At 36.9% G+C, this 27,509-nt stretch overlaps 1 protein-coding gene across 1 annotated transcript in view; it reads right to left on the bottom strand.

Moving 5' to 3' along the window:
• LOC149807809 (uncharacterized) overlaps window positions 1–27,509 on the bottom strand; it is a 243,214-nt gene that overhangs the window by 59,731 nt on the left and 155,974 nt on the right. The window contains exons 19-22 of the mRNA XM_089960550.1: window positions 26,151–26,280; window positions 19,774–19,933; window positions 16,809–17,014; window positions 5,302–5,467 (exon numbers count right to left, since the gene is read on the bottom strand). Coding sequence (XP_089816676.1) covers window positions 5,302–5,467; window positions 16,809–17,014; window positions 19,774–19,933; window positions 26,151–26,280 — 662 coding nt within the window. The remainder of the gene's footprint in view (window positions 1–5,301; window positions 5,468–16,808; window positions 17,015–19,773; window positions 19,934–26,150; window positions 26,281–27,509) is intronic.

The following is a 27,509-nucleotide window of genomic DNA, read 5'->3' as shown; positions in this document are numbered from 1 at the left end:
ACTTACAGAGACCTGTAACAAATGCACGGAAATTCAAATCTGAATACCAGTAAAAAGATATTAAAATGTTTTTTTATGAGGTATTTAATATTCTTTACTGCTCTCAATAGTTCATTCGAGAGTTTTTTGGTTACAAGTGTCATTACAGTTCATCTCTGAAATCATATGATACTGGATGGAACTGTTATTCAGACTTCTCAGAAGTGCTTGTTTAATTTGTGTGAACTCTGATGCAAGGAAGTGTTCCAATGCAGACTAATTTTGTATACATTACACCAGGCGTAAGTTTTATTTAAGTCCAAATAGACTTCAAAAATCTTCGAGTGAAAACCGTATGCTGATTTTCCATTAAGAAGTGGTAGCAATAACAAGATTTTCAAGACAGCTGCCATCGTGGCCACGGATATATAGAATCTATGTTGGGATTTGGGCCGAGACAAGGAAATCTCAGTCAAGGGTTTATATTATTTGTCTCCCCACGAGGCTTGCCCAAGTGGGGAGACATATAATATAAACCCGCGACTGAGATTTCCTTGTCTCAGTCCAAACCTCAACGTAGATTATTTTTCTCACCCAATATTTTTCATTAAAGTAAAAAGAATTCTGCACTAGTATTCACGTCCAATGTTTACATGTGGTGCATTAATATAAATATGTTAATGAGGGCTGTGGTGTGACCATTACGTCCGAAGTACACAATTTATACGCGTGAGCGAAGAAAAATAAAAACATAAAACATCGTATAATAATGACTTATTATCACATTTAATATAATGATGTTATATGAAATTGACAATAAATAATTAGTATTTATTACAAGAAATAAATAATTAATATTTATTACAAGAAATAAATAATTAATATTTATTACAAGAAACTGTTTTATTTTCATCAGTTCCAATTTTGAAAAGTTATATTGTAAAAAATAAAACGATATTGGCTACTCATCTCTACTCTAGTTATACCTGGTACAAGCTGTAACGAAGAGTAACATATTTCTTTAGATTATTCATGGGAAACTATCGTATATAACTATTCTTTTCTTTGGAGTAGGTGAAACTGTGTGTGACATATCTGTGTTGTCCTAAATATTGATTGTAAAATTACCTCTGTGTATAATAAAAGACCCTCCAAAAACGGACTCTAGCGGATAACTTTGTGCTAAACTTTCAAGTTCATGGATTATTTGAAGATTTATTTTTCTGTCCTGGAAAAATGGCAAGTGCTACAGTGAAATTTGCTTATGGAATTATGTGCTGACGGATAAATGATTCATTCTGGCTGGTAAGTGTATTATTTGTCATTAAATATTGTAGGTATCTTTTTGATTCAACCGGGGCACAATGGAGATGCTTAATAAAATTATAAAAAAAGCATGTTTTATATAACACTTTTCTGGCTGTTACTACGTTTTCAGTATTTGTTAAGAGAGTTGGGACGCTATGAAGTGTATATATAGGTCTATAGTCTACATGCATGGAGCAGTGTTTCCTATTATATTGTTCATATCACACAGCATTGAGAATTTTACCCTATCTGTAGACAGTCATTTTCAGGTCAGCGTCATTAAATGTAGCTAACAGTGTATACTTTGCTTCACATGAAGTATTTAAAATTAGGTAGCTTTAGCTACATTTAATGACGCTGATTTAAAACTGTACTGAGCTAGGACTGCATATAGGATAGAATTGACCATGCTGTGTGGAACAAACAAGCATAATACCAAAAAGCTCGACATTTTTAACGTTAGTCTTTGTCTCTCTCTCAATGCTTTTGTAAGGCGTGTTCTTAAACATGGATTTAACTTAAGTTACTATAATTTTGTTATATATTTGTTGATGTTGTTGTTGTTTGATTTTAGTACAACTATGTCAGGCACAGCAGAAGACAAGAAGGGTTTCTTTTTTAAAAGTAGTTCTGAGCGCGTGGACACCTTGACTGAGACGATTGGTCTGAGATGACTAGACCGAGACAGGAAAAGTAAGGTTAGCAAAACAAGCAGATTTCTCTGTCGCATGGGTGAGAAATCAGATTAGCACCATTTATATTTAGGACCAACTAGACATTATAAGAAGTCTTGCAGTGAAAACCCCATGTTGATATGACCATTCATTCCACAAAGAGTAGCAATACAAAAAATTTGTACTGAACCTAAAGAAGTATACAAATATTACAGGCATTTTCAACAATGTCATGCAGTTCAAATCAGGGCATTATACGGCAATTATTAGATGTCTGCTCTGGGTGGCCTAAGTGGTTAGATCATCAGCTCCAGATGTGGAAGGTAACAGGTTCAAGCTCTTGCCAAGTCAGACCAAAGACTTCTTTAAATTGTACTAGCAGTAGCCTTGCTTGGTGGTCAGCAATAAGAGGTTAGTGCTAGGAGTGGTTGGCACGGTGTCAGTATAATGTGTCTGGGTGGAACATCATGTCTGCAGCATGATGCCCCAGTGCTAGACATCACTATAAACTGCAACACTAAAGACATCATAGCAATATGACTGAAACATTTTTAAAGCTACAATAAAAACCCAAATCACACACACAATTATTACATGATTCTCTGTGGTCCTTCAAGATAACTACGCATATTTTTGTGACTGCTCTGGCATCAGGTTATGAATATTTAGCATACAAAGCACTGAAACGTAAGCATGTAGTGGTACTAGTCAGAACTGACAAATGAAACATGAACCTGGACTGGATGTATCATAACATTTTCAAACAAATGTTCTGCAAATAGCATGTGATATATCTTGTAACCTTTTACCTACTAATGACTTTCGCCTTTCAGCAAAGATTTCTTTGCTGAAAAATAAGGTGTGGACCTTGGTACATTTCCATCAAAATACTGATGATTTTAATCCTGGGTTGCAAATTTTAATTTGAAGTCACAGTGGTGGGAGGCTTGTTGTTGTTATTATTATGGTTTAATGGGTTGGTAGGGTGTATTTTAAATCTATATTATACATTAAACTTTTCTTTTGTCCATGATTATAGATTGTAAGGGTCATTTGCTTTATAAGTAACACATTACATAGATAACTTTTGTTGATAATTGTAGATTGATACTTTAAAATGATTTTTGTAAAAATGTTTACTTGGATTTTAGTTCAGGACATTGGTTTTCTCTTTGGAAAATATATAGTTTACCTGTTCAATGCCAGAAAGTTTGCTAAAAGTTTTTGTACAATACCTGACTCCATTTAAGAATTTGATAAGAAAATGAGCCACATCCTGGTCCTCTTATTGTGTCTAAGGTTTTTATATAAAGGTTGTGATCAACACAATTACATATTCCTATTTTAATATACATCTATGGAATCAATCATTTAGTTATATTCAGATATAATTTGAGAGGATTTATTTATTTAAATTATTCATTGGAATCACAAAGTGCTCACTGACATTTGGACAAAATCACTATTTTGGGATTATTGTTAATTCATTCAAGGACATTCTGGATTATATCCCGATACATCAAGACTTCTGGCACATCATCTCATTCAAAGCTATTGGTACATCAGCACATTCAGTACTGGAATTCGTTTGGAACACTCAACACAGTTGGACTTGTGATAGAACTTTAAGGCTATTTGGGATTTAATTCAAAACACTAAGATCCTGTAAAATTTTCACTTTATATTCTAGCAAATTAAATTCCTTTCTAAATTTCACTAAACTTGTTCATTCTGGTTTTTTTCTGTTACTTTGCTTAAGACCACAGAGTCATAACAATAGACAAAGCTTCACTTTAAGTACATTTGAAGCTGATTGGGAATTCCAGATCAGTAATTATCACATGACCATTTAAGCACACAATCACAATACTTTAAGTCAATTCATAACAATTGGAATTATTGGTTCATGAGTTATATTCTATTCTAGAATACAAGACATGGAATTTAATTTTTCCTTGCTGTGACCTTTACCTAGAAGTAGGTCATGTCACACACCATCTAAGTCATCATGTATACTAGAGCAAAGTTTCACTAAAATATCTTCAGTGATTCAAAAGTTATACCACAGTCAAACATACATGTCATAGACATTTTTTCCTTTCTGTGACCTTGCCCTTGAGGCAGGTGCTGTATAGTCATGATACAAAACTGGGTCAAATTTTTGAGACATCTTGTAAACTGTTACAAACTAATGGGCTGGATAACCAAATGCAATCACATGAATGGACAACCACATAAAATAATATCCCCAAATTAAGACAGGCATATAAAAATAACCAAAGGTTATTATACTCAGTAAGTCAGAAGTAGGATGGTAGGCACAAGGGACTGTCATATTGAGTTCAAGTACATATAAAGAAGCAAGATGGAAGAAAGGACGTCACTAATTTTGTTCCTTCATTTTGCTTAGAGCAAACATGACAGTATTTGGTTGAGTAATTCCTGACTGGAACAGTCACTTTTGGTTAGAACACCACAAAACAACACAAAGCCCTGAACACCTTTATGAATTGTACAAACTGCCTATACAGATAGTTTTGAAACAGATGGAGCATGGACACCACAACACACACTCCTGATCACCTTTATAAATAGTACAAACTGCCCATATATAAGACAGCCTTCATTGAAAGAGCATGGACACCACAACACACATTCCTGATCACCTTTATAAATAGTACAAACTGCCCATATATAAGACAGCCTTCATTGAAAGAGCATGGACACCACAACACACATTCCTGATCACCTTTATAAATAGTACAAACTGCCCATATATAAGACAGCCTTCGTTGAAAGAGCATGGACACCACAACACACATTCCTGATCACCTTTACAAATGGTACAAACTGCCCATATATTTCTAGCCTTCAATGATATTTGCTTAATGGACCCATTATTTTCATATCAAGATGACTCTTTATTCAAAATGCCTATCTTATCCTACTTTTTGCAAAGGTTCATCTGTCTGTTTGCAGTTCAGACCGGTCTGCCTTAGATCTAAGACCAAAAAGTCTAAAATCCAGACACAAAATTGGATTCTGACCACAGGCAAATTTAGTGTAGAAAAAATCGGGTCCAGAAAATGAGTTTTTTTCCCTCTGTATTTGTAGTGCAAAAAAACTTCCAGATTATTTGGTATCATTGTAGAGCTACATCTGTCTATCTTTCTATAATACCACCTACTTTAGTGTATCATACATAAATTGACACTACAGAGCTTGGTAGTAGGCTACTACCTCCTGCCACATAAACAAGTCACCAGGGGTTAATGTGTTAATAAATACACTTACCACCCAGTATGTGTGTGGATGCATCACCAAATTGCATGGTACTTACTGTTACAATGGTGTAATGGTTGGGAAATGTGATGGTGGGGTAAACAGCCCTCATGTATGGAGTATGAACACCACATTGACTCAGTTTCTGTATAGTTGGGCTTATGTTTCTCAGAAGATACTCTGCTCTAAACCCATCAAGGGAGATAAGCAGGAGGGGAACAGGTCTGAAAAATAAATGCAGTTGACTGTATACTACATTATTTTAAGAAATATAAACTTTATCATAAATATAGCATCGAAGCTGTATTCACAAAAATAGTTTTCATGCCAAAGACAACCTGGCAGGAAAACAAACTTTAAGGCATGCATCAATATGTAGGTATTTTATGTCATAACTGTTCCATATTTGTTAAATCAGCAAAAGTTTATATTAAATTTCATCATTAAATAAAATTAAATGTTGCACAATAAAATGAATAGCCTGATAAATTTTCGCATTTATGATCATTTACCACCCTTATAATTGTCAACAAAGAATATAGTAGCTGCAATAAAAACTTTCTTGTCTTTGACATAACTTGTTGAAAAGCAAGTAATGATGGATTAAGTATAATCAAATCCCCCATCTATACAGACTTAAAAATCTTTTCCATCTGCAAACAAAATTGACCCAGACCTGCCATCATATAATGTGCAGGCAAATCAGGGTCTATTTGTTTATTCTGCTGATTACTCCTAACTAAATGCATAGACCCATCAGATCTACTGGTGCATTAAGCGATGGCAGATCAGGGTCTATGCAGTTTGTAGCTGGACCCGACTTAATAGTACAATGGTAGGGATACACTACTCTTTTGATTGGAAGCCATGTAGACATATGATGTCTGACAACTGAAACAAGGATGAACCCTCTGTGTGCATGTTTTTGACATGGAAATGAGACAAGGCTGAATTTTTGTGCATAGGTTTTTGACAATGAGCCAACTATTTATCATATGTCAGCTTCCGTGATAAGGCCATAGGTCAACCAAGATGACCATCCCATAACTTTAGAGAACAGATAAATACCTTATCCCCAACAAAACAGGATCTGTCAGAAGCCAGCAAAGCTCACCTGTACACCAGTGCCAACCATTAACACCTGATCTATGTCACATTTTTTTTCAGATATCTAAGGAAATCCCATTTCTCTAGGCAATTTACTTTTGAACTGTTTATTTCATTAAAGATGTTAAGCAACTTAAAACCCGAATGTCACTCACTCATAACTTGTCACTGGGGCACAATTAACAAGGCAGTTGATATTGGAATCACAGCAAATACTAGAAACAGATCAATCATGGAACCTTTTTATCTAATAGGAAAACCTAAATTGGCATGGTTTCCCTCTTTGAATTTACAAAAAAAACTAAAAATTTGAACCATTGGACCACCGCTCAAAATTCACATCTAAAAACCTACCAGTGACAAAACTTTAAAATGTCGCTTAGACATATTACATTAAATAAGGAATAATAGGGAGTTCGTTTATGTACACTTCTGTACTAGATTAGATAGAACGTTTAGCGATAGGAAATTCAACAGACTAGTAGGATTTGAACTAATTGCACAGGTGGCTTACACATTATTGGTATTTTTATTGTCCATTAGTATAACTGGACTCGATTTGAAAGCAAATTTTTAGTAAATTATGTTTCTCCGAGAATACTTACCCGATCACATTAACGTTAGGAATATAAGCCTGCTACCTCTCGAATCCAGCCCTACTAAAAGATGAAAATTCGTCTTTTTGGTCTATTATACATAGACCAAAGGGCAATAACTCTTGTCCCTTACCTCCCCTTGCCACTGCCAGGTGTCGCGAGTTTTTAAGCTGAGCAATATATATTATACGAGGATGCTCGCATAGCGGGGTGGTTGGGAGGGTTTTTAAGTAATGTGATTGGGTAAGTATTCTCAGAGAAACATAATTTACTAAAAATTTGCTTTCTCCTTCAAATATGTTCCCCGATTACATTAACGTTAGGAGAATAAGTAATAGGAGGAGGGAATGCTGAGCATCCTACCTCCACCCCGGGTACCTTCTAGGGAATGATGGCTGGATTCCCCATTTGAACGATAACCCGTTCTCCTAATTTCATCAGCAACACAGCCTAGGGTCACGTGATATGTGACCCCTATATACGGTTAAGAAGATAGTTATTGAAATCTTCTTACCTACGAAATTTCACTGGCGAATCCAGCGAAGCTGATAGGCTGTGCTGATTGTTTTAAATGGGTCTGGTGGTCATCTGGGCTGCCGACACCAGACCTACCAGATTCAAGGTTTGCCTCTGCGAAGCCAAATCTCTGAGATAAAAGCTGGAGAAGGTGGCATCTGCATGCCAGTCAACAGCTTCTATTTTATTTCAAACTGAAACATTGAGTTTGAATGCCAGGCTCGCCAAGATTGCTCTAATCTCATGAGCCATAATCTCCATGAGGTGACTCTGATCTTGTGAGACCTCAGAGTACCCTGAGCGTATAACCCACTTCAGCCATGAAGCAAGGGCTTGAGGGGTGATATCCTGTTTACCAGCTCTGACTGGAAGAAAGAGGCGCTTACGTGTGTCCCGACACGCCTCTGTGCATTTTAAATAGTGCTTGAGTGCACGAACAGGATCTTGCATGGCTGCTGCTCTTGACCTATCTATGGAAGAGAGTGAGCGAATGACAATTCTTTGATTGCCAATGAATGGTAACCTATTTTTTGGCTACAAAGCCTGGTTGCATCAGGAGGACTACCGAACCATCTGATCTGAACTGAAGAAAGTTCGGGTCACTGGAAAGGGCATGTAACTCGCTCACCCTGCATGCTGAAGCTAAGGCTATCAAGAAACATGTTTTGTATGATCATAGCTTTAACTAAGTGTGGCCTAAAGGTTCAAATTTGTCTGAATTGAGCCATGTTAAAACCCAGGACAGATTCCATTTTGGAAACAGGGTGAGGGATTTTGGTCGATTGAACTCAAAATTGGCTAAGAGATCTGATAGATCTTTGTTATGCCCAATGTCACATCTACCATGATGGTGGAATGTATCTGATATCATGGAGTGGTAGCCTTTGATAGTAATTGGGGCCAACTGTTTCTCCTCAAAAAGCCAGAGAAAAAAGTCAGCCAGTTGAGGACTGAAGACACTCAAAGGGACGATGTTATTGATATGGCACCAGTCCCTGAAAACATGCCACTTTCCCTCGTAAGCCTTCAGAGTGGAGGGCCTTCTTGCTCTTGAGATCCTCTCCACAATCGAAGGTTTAAATTGTTTGTCTCGCAAGGCTGCCCGGACAAGAGCCAAGCTTGAAGAAGAAGACAATCCGGGCAGGGGTGGAACACCCATGACCATGGTTGTTTGAGAAGATTTGTGCTGGTTGGAATCTTCCTGGGTAGATCTATCGCTAGATCGGTAACCCAGGACTTGTTCCATCTGAGAGGGGCAATCAGAATCATCCGACAGTTCTGACCCCTTAACCTCTGGATTATGTTTAGTACCAAAACCGTGGGAGGGTAGGCGAATGCCAACAACCCCTACCAGCTGATTGACAGAGCGTCCACAGCCCAAGCCTCTGGGTCTGGAACCGGAGAGATGAAGGTGGGCAACTTGCAATTCCACCTTGACGCAAAAAGATCGATCATCGGACGCCCCCAAAGTGTGCAAATCCGAAGAAAGACTGATTGATGGAGTGACCATTCCATGTGAATGACTTGACCTTTCCTTGATAGAGTGTCAGCCAAGACACTGAGTCTGCCGGGAATGTGTCTGATTTGTACGTTGATGTGGAGGTTGTCAGAATGCACAGGTCTGGTGATTTGGTGCCCCCTTGTTTGAGGAGGTAAGTCACCAACACAGAGTTGTGTGACATAATGAGGACAGTTTTTCCTGAGAGCTGATCCTTCCAGAAATGAAAGGCATTGATGACAGCCTTCATTTCTAAAAGGTTGATGTGGAGAGGCCTCTCCCATGTGCCGCTGACTGTAGTGAAGTCCGGCAACAGGTGGGCACCCCAACCGTAGGTACTGGCATCGGTACATACCGTTATCTCTGCTTGGGGCATCTCCAGAGGAATCCCCGTGGACAGCCAACCGGGGTTGTGCCACTGACGCAGGAACGATCGTATCTCGGGCGTGATCATTATTGTTTGATTGAGGGGACGCATAAAAAGACGGCCAAGCGGGATCAAGTCTGCCGCCGCATTGAATAATCCGAGGAGTTGCAAGAATTCTCTCGCTGAAATCCACGTCCTGTTGGAAACGGACTCGACGAGTTCGACGATCCGGATTACGCGAGAGCGAGGAAGCGTACCAGATTCCGATCGGTGAGAAACTCCATACCCAGATGGACAAAACGCTGAGATGGACGGAGATCGGACTTTTTCCAGTTCATGAGAAAGCCTAGATGATCTAAAAGCGCTAAAAGATCGTTTCTGCCTTTGAGCAGAACAGAACTTACCATAAGTTTCTGGAGGATGTCGTCCAAGAACACTGCCATCCCTGTAGATGAAGTCGAGCGGAACAGGGTGACGACACAATCCATAACCTTGGTAAAAACCCAAGGGCTGATGTTGAGGCCAAAGGGTAGGACCTGGAACTGATAAACCGCGTCGCGGTAAGCGAATCGGAGAAATTTCCGTGACGTGGTGTAGATAGGAACGTGAAAATATGCGTCGGTCATATCTAGACTGACGGCATACTCGTCCCGCCGGATGGAAAGACGGATTGATCTCACCGTTTCTATCTTGAATTTCGGTGGTAAAATGTATTGGTTGAGGCGACTCAGGTCGATGATCGGCCTCAACTTGCCGTTTGCCTTCTGGATAAGAAACAGCCTGGAATAGAACCCCCCCGATTGCGGGTTTTTCACAATCTCCACCACCCGTTTTTCTATGAGCAACCATATCTCCTGTTGTAGAAAGGTATCCTTCTCCCGATCGGATGGTACGTCCATGAGGAGGGGAGAGGAGGACAGGGGAGGGGGTTGGATAAATGAAATCTGAAGTCCCTCCGAAATGACCTCGATCACCCGATCGTTCTGAGGAAAAAAGGTGGTCCAGTGGTCCTGAAGATGCAGGAGGTGGCCGCCCACAGGTAGGCTGTCCACGGGTGGTGGAGAAGGTATGTCAATTTTTAGAGTTAGGAGGCTTGAAGACGGAGAAACTTTGTTTCTTACCGCCTCTGTATGGTTGCCTCCTAGCTTGATTAAACTGTTGTCTCCTGGCATTGGGTTGGGATCTATACTGCACATTTGATTGTAAGGATCCCTTGTCCGCAGTCCGCCAATCATCCCTCCACTGTGGCAGGGGCTGATTTTTTCTAAATGACTGCGAGGGTTGGACAGCAAGTTGGAGGGGGAGTTCCTGAGCTGCCTGCTTCCGAACGTCTTCAATTTTTCCTCCAAAGAGTAAAGGTGACCCAAACAGAGTCATCTGTAAAGCCAGAGTATGATGGGGCTTGAGCGACGTGGACCGCAGACATGTGTCACATCGTATCAAAGTTGGCAGAAGCAGTCAACGCATTAGCCATGGAATGGTGAGCTGCCCTGTTAATAACTCTAGCAATCCGGGCCGTCGCTTCCCAAGCGTGGTCATTGTCGGATTTTTCTGCGAGTCGGAAAATGGCTAATGAAGCCAAGTTTAACATTGAAGACGTAGCGACTACATTCCAGACTAGCATTGATGTGGCAAGGAACACATTTTTGTCTACTTTGTAAAACAGTGGAGCGGACATGTGAACTGCTGCCATATTTTTGTCCAGGGCTGGAAGATCCGTACTGAAGGCGTCTGAATGAGTTTTGTACCAGCGACACGAGAACGTCGCTGGTACTTGGCTTTCTGAAAAGAACGCCTTAGCATTCCCTGGATCACCTATTCGTCCTGATAGACGATCATTGATCTCCTTAATTTTTGCCGACTGGGGAAGGAGCCGGAAGGACGGCATCTCTTCCTCCCCATTAAGATCTACAGACGCCTTAACTTTGTAGTCTTGAGTGGCGGTAAGAGGTGGAGGGCATTCTGAAGTTGCCAACACTCTATACATTTCTTCCACTGCCACCTTGAAGCCAAACTCAGTCCGTTCTATGGTTGGATCTGTGTACGGCTGATTTGCAGGAGTTTCGTCACCCTCACTATGTGCCGAGTCGTGTTCTGTAATAGCTTGCATTTCTGGATAGAGCATACCAGGTGGCATAGATGACGCGATTCCGTCATCCTTAACACTGTTACTAACTCTCCCTTGTGGATAAGCCGTGAACATATGGACGGCCGGCCCTGCTGGATGGTTTGTCTGGCTTGTGGTCGGTCTGAATGTTGGCGACGGTCCTGCTATCACCGGTACCAGCTGCTCCAATGGCCTGGCTGGACGGACAGATTTCTCACTAAAATCTCCGCCATAGTATTGCTATGTTGCCGGCGGTACAGCTTGACGGACGGATTTATCACTAAAATCCCCGTAAGTCATGTTTGGTCAGATCGTTTTACCAATAGGGTCCCCATGCTGGGACAGTTGGACGGCCGGTGACATAGAGGTTGTATAAAGAAATGGATCCAATGGATCCAGTAAAAACCCCATGCATCCTGACTTACAGACCCGAAGGCCATGCTCGGACATGCGGGGGGGCCTTTCACCCACTGGGCAGCCTAAAATTGGGGGAACATTCCCCCAAAGAGTCAGAAAAAAACTGTTAGCGTGCGAGGGAAATAAGGGTAATATCTGGCCTGATGTCAATAGCTGTGTCATCGTTTCCTGGACCAAACGACGCATCTGTTCAAAGTTGGACTGTTGTACCCTGTCAACATTATTTCCCTCCATTGCCGCTGATGTTACTATGGCTGACGGTTGCAAACGACGAACTTTAGGTGGAGGGGTACCCCAACATCCCCCACAAGGCTCGCAATGGAGGCTGTATTCGGATGTATACTGAGAACATCAATGCTATCTTTCTTCGACTTATTCCGTCTATCAATAGGGTCCCCATGCTGGGACAGTTGGACGGCCGGTGACGTAGAGGTTGTATAAAGAAATGGATCCAATGGATCCAGTAAAAACCCCATGCGTCCTGACTTACAGGCCTGAAGGCCATGCTCGGACATGCAGGGGGACTTACACCCACTGGGCAGCCTAAAATTGGGGGAACATTCCCCCAAAGAGTCAGAAAAAGCTGTGGAAGCGAGCGAGGGAAATAAGGGTAATATCTGGCCTGATGTCAATAGCTGCGTTGTCGTTTCCTGGACCAAACGACGCCTCTGTTCAAAGGTGGACTGTCGTACCCTGTCAACATTATTTTCCTCCCTTTTGCTGCCTTCTGGACTACATCAGCCCAAGTTTGCTCTGTCCAAGTATTACACACGCTGCATGGTATAGATGATGTACACTTGGTACATACAATACAAGAGTCATGGTTGTCTTCTTTTGCTTTGAACTTTTTGCATTTCATGCATTTGGTTGACATTTCTACTGAAATGACACAAGAAAAGAAAACAAAGCACAAATTAGCAATTCATCATGTTATTAATTCGCTAATACCACAACCGTTACTAACGGAGTAAGCGAAATTAGTCAGTGTCGCATTAACTCTTAACTGACAACACGAGCTCCGCGATAGCATGTGTAACATGGTCTTCAGTAAATGAAATCCATAAGGGTGACAAAGTCACTCAATTTTGAAAAAATTGCTAAAATAATGTATACAACCTGTGGAAGAATGATTGTCCAATACAATAAATCCAAATTTAACTTCGGATGGTCCACTTTAACGCTAAGATGGCTTGGATTGTTTGGAGGTGTAATGTACGTGTTATCCGTACAAGCGAAGCTTAAAAACTAGCGACACCTGGCAGTGGCAAGGGGAGGTAAGGGGCAAGAGTTATTGCCCTTTGGTCTATATAAGATAGACCGAAAAGATGAATCTTCGTCTTTTAGTAGGGCTGGATTCGAGAGGTAGCAGGCTTATATTCCTAATGTTAATGTGATCGGGGAACGTATTTGAAGGAGAAATAAGTACGGGCTGGCGTTTCAGGAAGTACACAACATCCATGGCTGGCTTGCTGAGCACCTTTTCCTCCTTTACCATGCTCTGATTTCGTAAAAAAGTGGCAAGATGTGGAACGATTTCCACTTGCCACAAGCCCAGGTGTAATAATGTGATGTAATAGCTGGCCAATGGCTGCTGACGTTACATACTGCTTGGGTTAACACCTAGGGTAGCTAAAAAGCAACTGAATACATGAGTGTGGGTTTGCACTATTCCTACTCATGACTTAGGCCTTACATTTAATATCGTTTGGGCAAGCCATAACTGTCTATGAACTAACAGCCCAATCAAATAGTACTCTGTGAGTACATAAATGCCTGAGGGGTGTGGCACCATTCCTCCCCTCAGGAGTAATCAAATATTGCACCGTGTGCAAATAAACCAGTGGTACATGCTCATTGCGAGCGAACACCACTTAAATTCAATTAAACAAACAACAACAAAAAATGGAATAAAAAAATACTCTCTAATTAAGGATATACTGACTACTGCTCACCATAAGTCATAAACAGACATATACACGTACCTTAAGAGTCAATAGTACACAAGACACTGATTCTGAACAAACAGTTTGGAGTAAAGACAATAAAGTCACATTCCTTAATCTATCAAACAAAGTCACATAACCCAAACATTAATATTATTTAATTAAGCAACCTAACTATAGAGCTGGGCAACACTCATTGAATACTTGAAATGTACATCACAGTGGTTTACTTTACTTGAAATAATGTATTATTCAACATCATGAAAGACCGCTCTGGTGACCTAGTGGATGGAGTGTCCTCCTTGGATGTGGGAGGTCATGGGTTCAAACCCCAGCCAAGTCATACTAAAGACTTTAAAAATGGTACTAACAGATGCCTAGCTAGATGCTCAGTATTAAGAGGTTAGTGTTAGGACTGGTCAGCCTGGTGCCAGGATAATGTAACTGGGTGGAACATGATGATATATGTTTGTGGCATGATGCCCCAGTGCTAGACATCACAATAAACTGTCACAATGCAGACATCAAAACATAATGACTGGCTTTTTTTTAAACTATGTAAAACCCAAATCACACACACACTCAACACAATGGATCCATAGATAAAGCCGCATGATTACAATCAAATTTGCATGATACACTGACCAAATGTCTAAGTATAAAAAGTTACTTAACTCCAACATGACCTATTTTTGGCATGCAAACTACATGACATTTTAAGCGAGAAACCAACTTAAAGCTTAAATATCTGAAAATCTGACACATAGTAATGTAAAACTAAAAACTGGTACAAAAATGGAGTTTTGGGCAGGCTGATGATGTTAATGCTATATACATAACAACCTTATTTATTGTAGATTATACAGTACTGTATTTCATGTAACTTTTTTGTACATGAAAAAATAATTATTAATTTGAGTATACAAAAAATTGTATGTAAAAAAAATAATTATCATTTGATGACCATGTACAAAGAGTAAAGGGAACAAGTTCTACGGAACACACGCTACTCGAAATACAAAGTAAATGTATATTTTATGTCTCATTCTGCTCTTAACTCAGGAATCTAATTACATTAAAAATAAAAGTACTCAAAAAGATTTTTGCTGTTATTAGTGAATGAGAGAAAGAGAGAGAGAGAGAGGATTATGTCTCAGTGTGTAAGATGGTTTGAACATGTTTTAGTTATGGGTATTATTTATTGGTGAATTGTATGGAACAATATGAGTCCACATTGTCAAGAAATTAAGTGCAACTTGTATTTTTATAGTAACAATAATCTCATTATCAAATTACAATAAAAATAAGAACCTGAAACCACATTTTAGTTAATAGGTGTGAGCGCGTGCACATGCGTGCATGTGTGTGTCTGAGAGAGGGAGAGAGATGAAACAAAATTTTGTCAGTGTACAAGACTGTATTTATTCAGGGTGGTTTTTATTGGTAGCTTTTGCTAAGAGATAAAAAGACTATTTTCAGTTACCTGATGATTTTGATGTATTATGACCCTACTGTATTCCATTTTATCAATAGACACTGCTAAATCAACAATTCATTCTTGTATTAATTACCATGTACAATGTCACAACATCCACATGGCTATGCATTGTTATTTACAATAATTAAACATGCTTAGTGCTCTGGTTATTCTAGTTGAAACCAGACTGAGGCAAGAATGGACAGAAGAGGTCAAATCAATTAGGCTTCCAGTACGGAAATGAGGCTCTGTTTAGGGAAATAAAAGTCTGTCAATGTGCTATTGAAGCTGTTGTCCATACAGCAGCTGCATGTTATAAGGAAAAGCCATCATATGCATTACTTTTTATTCGAACTTGCCAATAAAGATAATAGTGGGGTATTTTGTAGAATAAATTTGCAATAAAATGTTAATTATATCCAAGTCAAAACAGAACAAGTACTTAAAAGTTTGTATATGTATATATACAAATTGATTTAACGGAGTCTGTGACTTTTAAATTTATGATGGAAAATAACTAGGTTTTTATATTTTATGTTTCTATAACTATAATGAAACAATACGACTAGTTGACCAATGATCTGTGGTCTTCACTTTAGCATGTACTGAGATGTAATTTTTTGGGGGATAAGAAAACATCAAAGGGCTTCCAAACCCATTTTAAAATGCACGTGGTGTTTTGTTATGGTGACAGACTTAATAAGGAGAACTAATTAATAATAATGCTTAAAGGTATGGTCTGTGAAGTCCTTTGTCAATTTGTTAATAAACACCAGTAGATATTGTAATGACAATAAGAAATGTTATGCACATGGAAGCCTGCAGGATTTTTTGTGTGGGGGGGGGAAGGGTCAGTCAGACATGGCTGGGAGAGTTAGTATAGTAAGCAGTCTGAAACTAAAGCTGACATTTACTAAGCGTTTTGAACTGAATCTTGTGACATATTTTTACTATCATTTGCATGATTAAACTTGTGTGTATATATATATATATATATATATATATATATATTTGCAGTATGTTTTTTTGGGGGGGGTCATGTGAAAAGCACACATAAAATTCTTGAAAGTTTGTTTTACAAATGTAAAATGTTCTGACATCTACAAAGAGATATGAAAAGGATTCAATTTTAACGGTATTCTGCAAATGCATAATAACTTGGAAAACTTCATGAATTAAATCTTCCTGCTCTGAAGATAATATTAAATCATGTCAGCAGCTGCACACACATGAGGGCTGTTCCATTTACATGGTACCCAGGGAAGGCAGTTTTGTGAAAATATATGCAAGGTATTTTGATATCACAGATTTTATATTAAAATGATAAGAAAATTCTAAATTGCATCTGTGGATGAGTACCCCACTTTATAAGTTCCTTCCCTGGGCCCCATGTATGTTTTAATGGAACAGCCCTGAGAATCATTTGAAGAAATTAATTTCCAATATCTAGGAAGCATTAATCCAAATAAAAAATAAACAGAAAAAAATCTCCCTGAATAAAAATGCTAGGCTGAAACTGGTATAGAAAAAAACTGACCCATCTGGACATTGTTGGTTTTCAGGGGCTGTACAAGGAAGGTCTTCCCATGATTCTGTGTACACTGACTCCCAGAGTTCTGTGCTAAGATGGGTTCGGAGTTGTGCTGATACATCTCTGCTAAAGGTTGTCAAGAAACGCAGGCCAGTGACAAGCTCAACGTCACGGATTCGAGCAACGTTATTCTTCAGGTAGTCCCTCTCAGGCTATCAAAAAAGCACATACCTAAATATTACAGTTTCATCAAAACTTGAATCAATATCAACCATCTTCATGCATTTCTCTCACAAGAATTAAAACTCTTATGTAAGACAAGATTTTGAAAGAGACTGATTATACAAATGCTTTAAAACTATATATATATATATATATATATATATAAATAAATCAGTGTTCCAGATATGCAAGTATGGGCACAGCACCCTATCCCAACCTGTGTATACTGCCCTTATATCTGACTTTTAGCAAATTGGATAGATTTTGCAGACTCATGTGTGCAGTTTGTTAGATCTCGTAAATAAAGGAAAACTTACATAATTTTTAAATGTACAGATTTTGTTCTTGTGAGAATTTAAATGTTCGCATGAGAAAGTAGAATGGAGAAAACATTCTTTTTCCATTACATATAGCCATGTTTGAAAATAATACAGAGTTCTAATTTGAGAAACTAGGACTTTGATTCTAATTAAACACTTATTTAAAATTTATTCAAAGCTGGATTTTCAAACATGAGAAATTTGGACTTAAATATACTGTGTAAATGCTGAATGTCGAGCATCCTGAATCTCGTCAAATAGACATCATTTCTACTTTTGAATTAATGGCACTGTGTTGGTTTTTATTTAAAAACATCTGTCGAGCATCCTGAATCTCATCAAACAGACATCATTTCTACTTTTGAATTAATGGCACTGTGTTGGTTTTTATTTAAAAACATCTGTCGAGCATCCTGAATCTCATCAAACAGACATCATTTCTACTTTTGAATTAATGGCACTGTGTTGGTTTTTATTTAAAAACATCTGTTGAGCATCCTGAATCTCATCAAATATAGATCATTTCTACTTTTGAATTAATGGCACTGTGTTGTTTTTTTTTAAAAAACATCTGTCGAGCATCCTGAATCTAGTCAAATAGACATCTTCTTTACTTTTGAATTAATGGCACTGTGTTGGTTTTTATTTAAAAACATCTGTCGAGCATCCTGAATCTCGTAAAATAGACATCATTTCTACTTTTGAATTAATGGCACTGTGTTGGTTTTTATTTAAAAACATCTGTCTAGCTCCTGAATCTCATCAAACTGACATCATTTCTACTTTTGAATTAATGGCACTGTGTTGGTTTTTATTTAAAAACATCTGTCAAGCATCCTGAATCTTGTCAAATAGACATCATTTCTACTTTTGAATTAATGGCACTGTGTTGGTTTTTATTTAAAAACATCTGTCAAGCATCCTGAATCTCATCAAATAGACATCATTTCTACTTTTGAATTGCTGGTACTGTGTTGGTTTTTAATCAAAAAAATCTGTCAATTTATTTTCTCACAGCAAGTTTTAGTCTTACTTTGACCCAACAGTCTCCTTGTATTTGAATGTCTTAATATTAGTTTCACTATTCATAAAACGAAACAAATCAGCATTAAGGTCTTGTATAATCTGACAACCCATTAAATTAAAACAGGTTTCAAAGAAACAAGTTAATTCCATGCATAACTGTTCGTGTCTGATGTTTAATTCAGTAATCCATAAAAAAGGTGAAATGTTTCTCTTGAAAAGTATGCACTTTACAAATATAAAAAGGAAATAAACCTTTCACCCCAAAAATGAATGCGACATAAAACCAAACATGATACAACCCCTTTCTTTAGAATTTATCAAACTCCACTATAAAACTGTAAAACAAATATATATCCACGTATCTGAAATAATTGAACACTGATGTGAAGTCCTTGCCACTTAATAAATTCTCTTTCCAAAAGACCTGGAGAACTAGACATATACTAAGTCATTTCCTTCCAGGTCTAACTTTTGCACACAAGTCAATAATATCTTATATGTACTGACTGAATTGTGTAATTTGGGTTATTGCAGACAACAATGTGCTCCATTAGTTTCTTTTGAGTGACTTTATCATATGAAAATGCAAATCCAGCTTCTCTATTAGCTGTCAGTGGATTCACTAAATTAAATTATTATTGCCATTGAACGATATGTACTGTACATAAAATTTAATAAATCTGTAAGAAACTGCCTAATCCTGTTGTGCTTGATTGTGTAGCTGTTTTACACTTTTTGCATGTGTATATTCTTGGCAATGGAAAATCTTGTTTTTTTGCAACCTTTTAAATGTTCTGCTAGTGTGGTACTCAACAGGTATGTACATTTCATGACTTTATAAGCATTAGTGTCTGAGAAATGGATCAAAACACAAAGGGGTACATTGTTACTGCCTACAAAGATTCTGACAAGTTTTATGTTGCAGATATAGTAAAATGTCCCCAGCACTTTGTAAGGTAAAATTAAAATGGGCAAAATACGGTATATAGTAATTCAAATTTAATTAGTACCTACCTGTATTTCAAAATTGCCTAAATACATTTTTTTTCCTAATATCTGCATTTAAGTCAATACTTTGTCAAACATTCTGGAATTACCTTTCTCTGATGTATCATCACTGAGGTACCTATAGTACAGATTCATTCTTTGGAACAGGTGAGAGAAATGTATAAACCATCCTGAACAAACAAGAGTTCTGCAAAATACAGTTGTTTCACCTGTAACCTGTGCCATGATGCATCATCCCCATATACGACTTGAAAAAGCTTTAATGTGGAATTTCAAGGTTCACAAAAATGACATCACCACCAGAAAAATGATTATAACGTCTAATAATAATTACAAAGGTGAGACAATTAAACCAAGCAGATTATCCTAATTTTGAGTAGCAAAATGTTGCATACCAAGCAGTTATGTATTGTGGGTTGGTGTGGCAGAATAAAGGTCTGAGTTTCCAAGTTCTCTGCGGGACAATTAGATAACAAGGTTCCATCCACAGTGCATCGAATGAATATGGCATAAAAATGTGTGGGGATGGGTACTTTCCCTTCTTCATCCACAAACCTGAAAGAAAGATTATAACCAGTAGAGTGAATTAGGCCTCCATTAACCAGCCCCTCTGCAATACAGCTTGTTATATACACTGGCCACATGCATTTTGATCCAATAATGCTATTCAAATACCTATTCATACTTACCACCTCCTTTAATGGCCAAAATTCTAGTACATTAAACAGTGTCCAAAATGGAGACGTTTTACCGCTCATGTCACTAATTTCTGAATTATACTACCCTGCTAATGCTTCATATAATTGACAAAATTACACTTCATTCTCCATAATTATTTCAAAATTACAATGTCTGCTCCATTTAACTGGAAATATTACACACCAGATTTCATACTCCATATTACAGGTGATGTTCACTATATGCCAGTTCATTTATGGGCTTTCATTTTAATGCCATTTATATTGAAAACAATAATGTTTAGTTTTTTGACTACTGTGCTTGTTTTTATGCCATCACTGGTACCATGTGGTGTGACTCACATGCACCTCATGTATGTACATGCATGCATGTGCATCTCACTGCTCACCAAGAGAGCACAATTACTTTTGATTTATGCCCTAACCTCAGGAATGCATCTGTGCCATAAATCAAGTGTCACCTATATTGGCAAATTACACACTAAATTTCATGCTCCATATGAATGGCAAAATTAAACCGAGAATTTGGTTGTAATCAAACAATCAATTTATTAAATATACTCCTTTAAAACAAAACTGTTTCACTGATAATTAAATCATGTTCAACATTTAGAATTAATGAAAAGTTAAAAGAAACATTCCAATGAATCTCAAACATAACTTACATATTAAAAGGTGTCAAATTTTCTCAATATCTGACAAAGATAATGTTTTTAAATTTTAATTTAAACAATGACCATAAAACTTGTCCAATGTGAAACAATGCTGATATGTATATAAGTTTGAGATTTTTTAAATAGTCTTTATTTGGTTGACAAAGAAATTTATTGTGCCATACATATGACAACAAGTTGATGAAAAATCTATCAATATCAAAACATAGGTTCAATTTTACCATAACCCTTCCTATAAACAGTAATATACCTCAGAATAAGACAAAACTCACTGATAATGTCATATAAGGAAAACATTCACAGGTAATGCCATACCCCTCCTATAAACAGTAACATACCCTTGTATAAGGCAGTGTGTGTGTGATTAGGATTTTTAACGTAGCTTTATCAATTTTTCAGTCATATCGCTATGATATCTGCAGTGTGGCAGTTTATAGTGATGTCTAGCACTGGGTCATCATGCCACGGACATGTAGCATGATGTCCCACCCAGTCACATTAACCTGACACCAGGCCGACCAGTCCTAACACTAACCTCTTAATACTGAGCATCTAGCGAGGCAGATGTTAGTACCATTTTGTAAGTCTCTGATATGACTTGGCTGAGGTTAGAACTCACGACCTGCTGCTTTCAAGGCGAATGCTCTAACTACTAGGTCACCGGTGTGGTTTGTATAAGGCAAAGACTGTTAATAATCCCATACCCAGTTCTGTGAGCAATAAGATAGCTCATCTATAAGAAACAGCGACTTTTAAGAATAGTAATATCCTGTACACAAATTTCTCATGGATTCCATATGGGATACTTCAGGAATCCATATGGAAGAGATATGGACTGAAAAACTTATGGAATCAGACAATTTATTCCATATCAGTTCCATAAGTACTTCACAGCAAGTGAAAATTCCATATGGAATAAAGTTGCAACTTTAATTAATAAGCACTTTTTTCCATCTGGAAAGCTGGCTATAGCATCATGAAAAATACACTCCAAAGAATTAATAACCAAACTATCTGATTCAAATAGGAATATTGGTGGGAGTTAGAGTACATGTATAGGTCAGTGTAGCTGATGTGGAAGGATGAATATATACTCATATAAATTTTAAGAAAACACATGCATGTCAGTTTTCTTTAATTTATTTCCACAGATGTTTAAAAACAGACAGCTGAGTGGTCAAAAGCGCTCTCCATTATGGATCACTGCCATCTCACCTCTGTCTGAGTGGGTTCGAGTCTTGGATTTGGCTAATGTGGGTATGTGAGAAAGCTTGCCAGTGGCTTCTTGTGGGTTGGTGGTTCTTTCCGGGGTTTTCCCGGGTTCTTCCTCCACCATTAATAATGGCCACCATGTATAGCCTATCATGTGCTGAAAAATGGCGTTAAACCCTACAACAACAACAATAACAATAAAAACAGACAAAGACATGATCAAAAAAGTAGAGAAAATGTAAACAATATCAGAATATTAATATCTGGTAGTACAAGCATAGATGACTTGAATTTTTTTTGACATTCACTCAAATGTCCTTTTTTCACTAAAATTATGGTAATTTAGGAGATTTTACCAAAATTTCTGAAAATATGAGTGGAAGTTTGTGACTGAAATTTCACTGAGAGTTTGTCAAAAATTCTGAAAATATAGTGATATTTTGTGTTTGTAATATCACTGACATTTCAATAAAAAATATCAATAAGATATAATAAAAATTTGTGTTTCTTGTACAATTTGAATGATTTTCAGCAAAATTTATATTTCCTGTTTTTGATAGCTGCAATTCTATTGTTCATTTTGGGCACAATAACTTATTTCCACATCCTTCCTTCTTATATTTCTTTTTCAAATTTTTGTTGTTGTTGTTGTATTTTTATTTGACTTCAACTGGATTTAACTGCCCTCAAACAAGTTTTCTTGTTTTCCATTTTAAAACAGAATTTTGCTTTTCTCCTGACCTGAATCTGATTTTCCTCAACTCGGACCCTTTTTTTAATATTGTCTCCAAAATGTTTTCTTAATAATGCTATATCCGGTCCCATTCTGCAATGAGCTTTCTAATAAATATTTGTTCTGTTTATTATTTAACCCTTTACCTCATAGAGTGTATGGCTTTTTAGCCCCTTTAATACACATGTAGCAAAGTTACCCAGTGCAGTGCGCTATAAATAGAACACCTGTTACCTATTCAACTCCATACACATAGGCCTGTCTGTTAACTCTTAAGCAGTGTAGTGTATGTTACGTTTAACAGCAATTTGAACCATTTTGCATTTTTGGAAGACGTCTATTATGTATGGAAAAATTTAAGAGTAAATTCCAATCATTATAAATGTGTAATTATTTTTCATGGAAGAATTGTTTTGTGCTTTAAAATCTTGAGAGAACTCATTCACCATCAAGTCAGTAAAGCCACGTGACCAACCATAGCTGCCATTTCTCATACTCAAAATTTACAAGTTCTTTGTCTGCAACTACATCACTAAGTTATTTGAATTTGATAATTTCTAAAAATTGCTGCCTACATCAATATCAGAGCCTTTACCTAAGTTATTGAAGCTTTCATAGTTGTGTATCTAATCGTGAAAAGTGCTAAATGAAATCTCTGACCTCCATTTTGGAGAGTGGAGAATATGACCCAGTTACTTTAAATAGCAGATTTTGACCACAGCATAAACAGCGACCACATGTTCTTAAGTAATGGTCATTCACAGCAATGAATGATGTATCTAATAGGTTTTCCCCATAGGTGACACTACAAAAACCCGCTTAAAATGGCTGATGTTTACAGCAGGCGTCAAAAGGCACTTGTATGCGAAATGGGTAGAAGCGTCCAAAGGTGCTTGTATGCAAAGGGAGTAGAGGCCTCCAAAGGCGCTTGCATGAGGTTAAGGGTTAATAGATGATCACTGTAAAGAGCTTTCTGATTGGTCAAAATTGTGTACTTGCCCAATGAACCATTGCATAACAGAAACTGATGGGAATAAGCATGCTTGCTAAACATGGCAATTCGAATTTTCAAGCGGGATACGAGTTTGAATAACCATTTGAAAAATGTGCAGCAATGAGAATAGCTTGAATGCAAAGTTGATGGGAACATAATTGTTCAATCTGTATGAAAACTGTATGCCAGGACCAGCATTTTGCTTTTTGTGCCATAAAGAGCTCCAGAGTAGCAGCTAACGTGCAAAATATGTCAAGGAATTGAACCAGGAAGATTTCAAAGTTATATAACTCCAAATTGATTAACTTCCTGAATTTAAGGAGGGACAATGTATAGATCACTGATGGGAATTGTTGTCAGATACCAATGTCTATAAAATATAGTCATATCTTTGCGGAATTTTCTTGGCCCACAAGTAGAATCATCATTCAATATTGTGAGTGGTATTATTGTGTATAGTGCATTGTCAAAATATTCTAGGTGTGTTAGAATTCAGTGTAAAATAAGAGTAATTATATCATGATAAATGTTTGTCATGGCTGCTTTTGGAACAAGGACTAATTCAGTAGACCACAACAGCATCATAGTTCATACATTAATCAAAAAATCAAGTCTGCAGTACAACATTGACATTAGGCAGGCTTCCAGCAATTCTTCTTTTCATAATCAATGTCTCAAATGGATGCTTTTCTGTAATATTGCATAATTTTCACAGTTGAATGTTTCAATGCAGGATAATATTTTATATTTTATATATGTTTATGTGTTCACATATGCCTGTGCAGATGTTCCAGGCTTGATACTTGGATTTTTAAAATCACTTTATTTAGTGTCAAGCCAGACTTTTCACATCATGTTGTATATACTGTATATATTGTACATATCAGATAGAAGGCCTCAAGGTAGATTAGTTCTGTAACTAACTGAGTTACCTTCTCTAAATAAAGTCTTTATTATTATTATTATTATTATTAACTCCCCTATCTCCTGCTTTGGCTGTCATATAATTACAAACCGCTCCAGTGGCCTAGTGGTTTAAGCATCCACCTCAGATATGGGAGGTCATGGGTCCGATCCCTGGCCAAGTCATATCAAAGACTTATAAAAATGATACTAACAGCTGCCTCGCTTGGCGCTCAGCATTAAGAGGTTAGTGTTAGGACTGGTTGGTTCTGATGTCAGGATAATGTGACTGGGTGGGACATCATGCTACATGTCTGTGGTATGATGCCCCAGTGCTAGACATCACTATTAACTGCCATACTGCAGACATCATAGCAATATGACTGAAAAATTGTTAAAGCTAAATTAAAAATCCAAATCACACACACATACACTCTCATATAATTACAACATCTATATAATTATTTTTATGTACACTGAAATATCACCTTGGTTAATAAAGTCCTGTTTAATTCATATCCATTATTTATCTGAAACCTCTTGAAATGTCTGAAAATCTAGTGAAACTTTAGTAAAATACTATATAGTGATCAAAATGTTAGTTAAATCTCATGAAAGTTTTAGTAAACTCTCACAAAACTTTCAATGAAATGTTAGAGATCTTGCCAAAACTTAAGTGAAAGTTTTGGCCAAATTTTTTGTGAAACCTCACAAATATTTTAGTCAAATTTTAGTGACGTCTCACCACAATTTCAAAAAATTCGGTCGAAATATTTGTGAAATCTCACCAAATTTTCAGTGATATGAAAAAGACTTAAGTGATGCCATCAAGGATTAGGTTTTGTATCCAAGAAAGAAAATGAGGACAAGAAAATCATAAATCTTATTTGATAATGTATGTCAAAATAAAATTTATGATCCACCTAAAAAACTTATTGTGAATATTTATCATTAATTCCCAATAATGTCTAAGAATCATTAGGCAGTTAGTAGAAATCTAAAGCAGATTTTATATGGTTTAGGCAGAAAGTGCTCTGTCTGAAATCCACCTTAAGACTGCCTGGAAAATTTCATACGGGATGGACTATTACCAAATTCCATATAAACTACTTACAAATTCCATATGGACCATTTACAAATTCCATATGAACCATTTACAAATTCCATATGGACTATTACAAAATTCCATATGGACTATTGCCAAATCCGATACAGATTATTCACAAATTCCATATGAATTACTGCCAAATTCCATATGGAATTATAATTTTATTCCATATGGACAATCTACTGTCTAGACTAATTTAAATATTCCATGGGATTTTCCATAAGAAGTACATAAGGAATCCATAACATATCCATATGGATACACTTAAATCCATAAGAGTGGTTTAGCTATAGAAGAAAAATGTCCATATGGATATTTCTATAAAAGTACATATGGATTCCATATCCAGTCCCCCCCAGCAAAAGAGGATCACTGTATAAATTATTGCACTCTCTTTTGGCTAAATCTAAATAATGAAGACTAAGCGTTAGCAGAAGCTGGTTTCCTCACTCTGTTGCATTTTGGTTGTTGCTCCACAATCCATCACCATCATAATCAAAAATGGGTCCCATGGTAACATGTACATCTCCATGGTTCCTGATAAAATCTCTGAGGGCCTTCAGCATGTAACTCCAGATCCCTGTCAACATTTTAGGCATAATAAATATATCACTTCAATCTGTACTGCCAACACTGTATAAACTGTCAACATTTTAGGCATATTAAATATATCACTTCCATCTGTACTGCCAACACTGTACAAACTGTCAACATTTTAAGCATACTAAATATATCACTTCAATCTGTACTGCCAGCACTGTACAAACTGTCAACATTTTAAGCATACTAAATATATCACTTCAATCTGTACTGCCAACACTGTACAAACTGTCAACATTTTAAGCATACTAAATACATCACTTCAATCTGTACTGCCAACACTGTACAAACTGTCAACATTTTATGCATAGTAAATATATCACTTTATTCTGTACTGCCAACACTGTACAAACTGTCAACATTTTAGGCATAGTAAATATATCACTTCATAATCTTTACTGCCAACACTGTACAAACTGTCAACATTTTAAGGTTACTAACTATATCACTTCATAATATGTACTGCCAACACTGTACTAACTCTCAACATTTGAGACATACTAAATCATTTCATAATTTGTACTGCCAACACAGTACAAACTGTCAACATTTTTGGCATATTAATTTAAATTCAAGAGGAGAAAAGAGAATTAGCCCCTATAAAACATTTTTTAAATGAATAACTTGACAAACATCACTTAATTAAAGTATTTGTTATGCCACTAGTTTTTGATAGATTCACAATGATATGTCATTTTAATAAATATTGTCCTTCCAAACATTATAAGTAAACAAGTCTCAAGATGGGACTGATGATAAAATTGCTGCAAAGGATTTTGTAAGAATTCACAAATACAGTTTTCCCCTCTTTATATCCTATGTAATTGTTGAGCATTGAAATCATCTAAAATACTCTTTAAAAAATCCAGATACCAATTTGGAAACAAAATATTTCTTGCATGCTCGAGTTAACATGTACACAAGCTATAATTGTAATGTCCTTGACCATGAACCTTACATTATGAACAGAAGATCCTTGACTTCTTCTTCAATATTATCATGATATACCCACATGTTAAGTTTGGTTATAATCCAATATTTTTTATATAATTTAAAAAAAAACACAAAGTTACTGAACTGGCATCATTCAATGTAATCTTCAACTATATTTATAATATGATTCTTGTAAAAAAAAAATGTATTCAGTATTGTGTGTATTTTCATGCTCACAAGCCATCACAGATAAAAATCAGCATCCAGACCTATTAA

This window comes from Sinohyriopsis cumingii, chromosome 1 (genome assembly GCF_028554795.1).
Source record: "Sinohyriopsis cumingii isolate HCF-2022 chromosome 1, ASM2855479v2, whole genome shotgun sequence".
Lineage (NCBI taxonomy): Eukaryota > Metazoa > Mollusca > Bivalvia > Unionida > Unionidae > Sinohyriopsis > Sinohyriopsis cumingii.
This window is presented reverse-complemented; position numbering and strand designations above follow the sequence as displayed.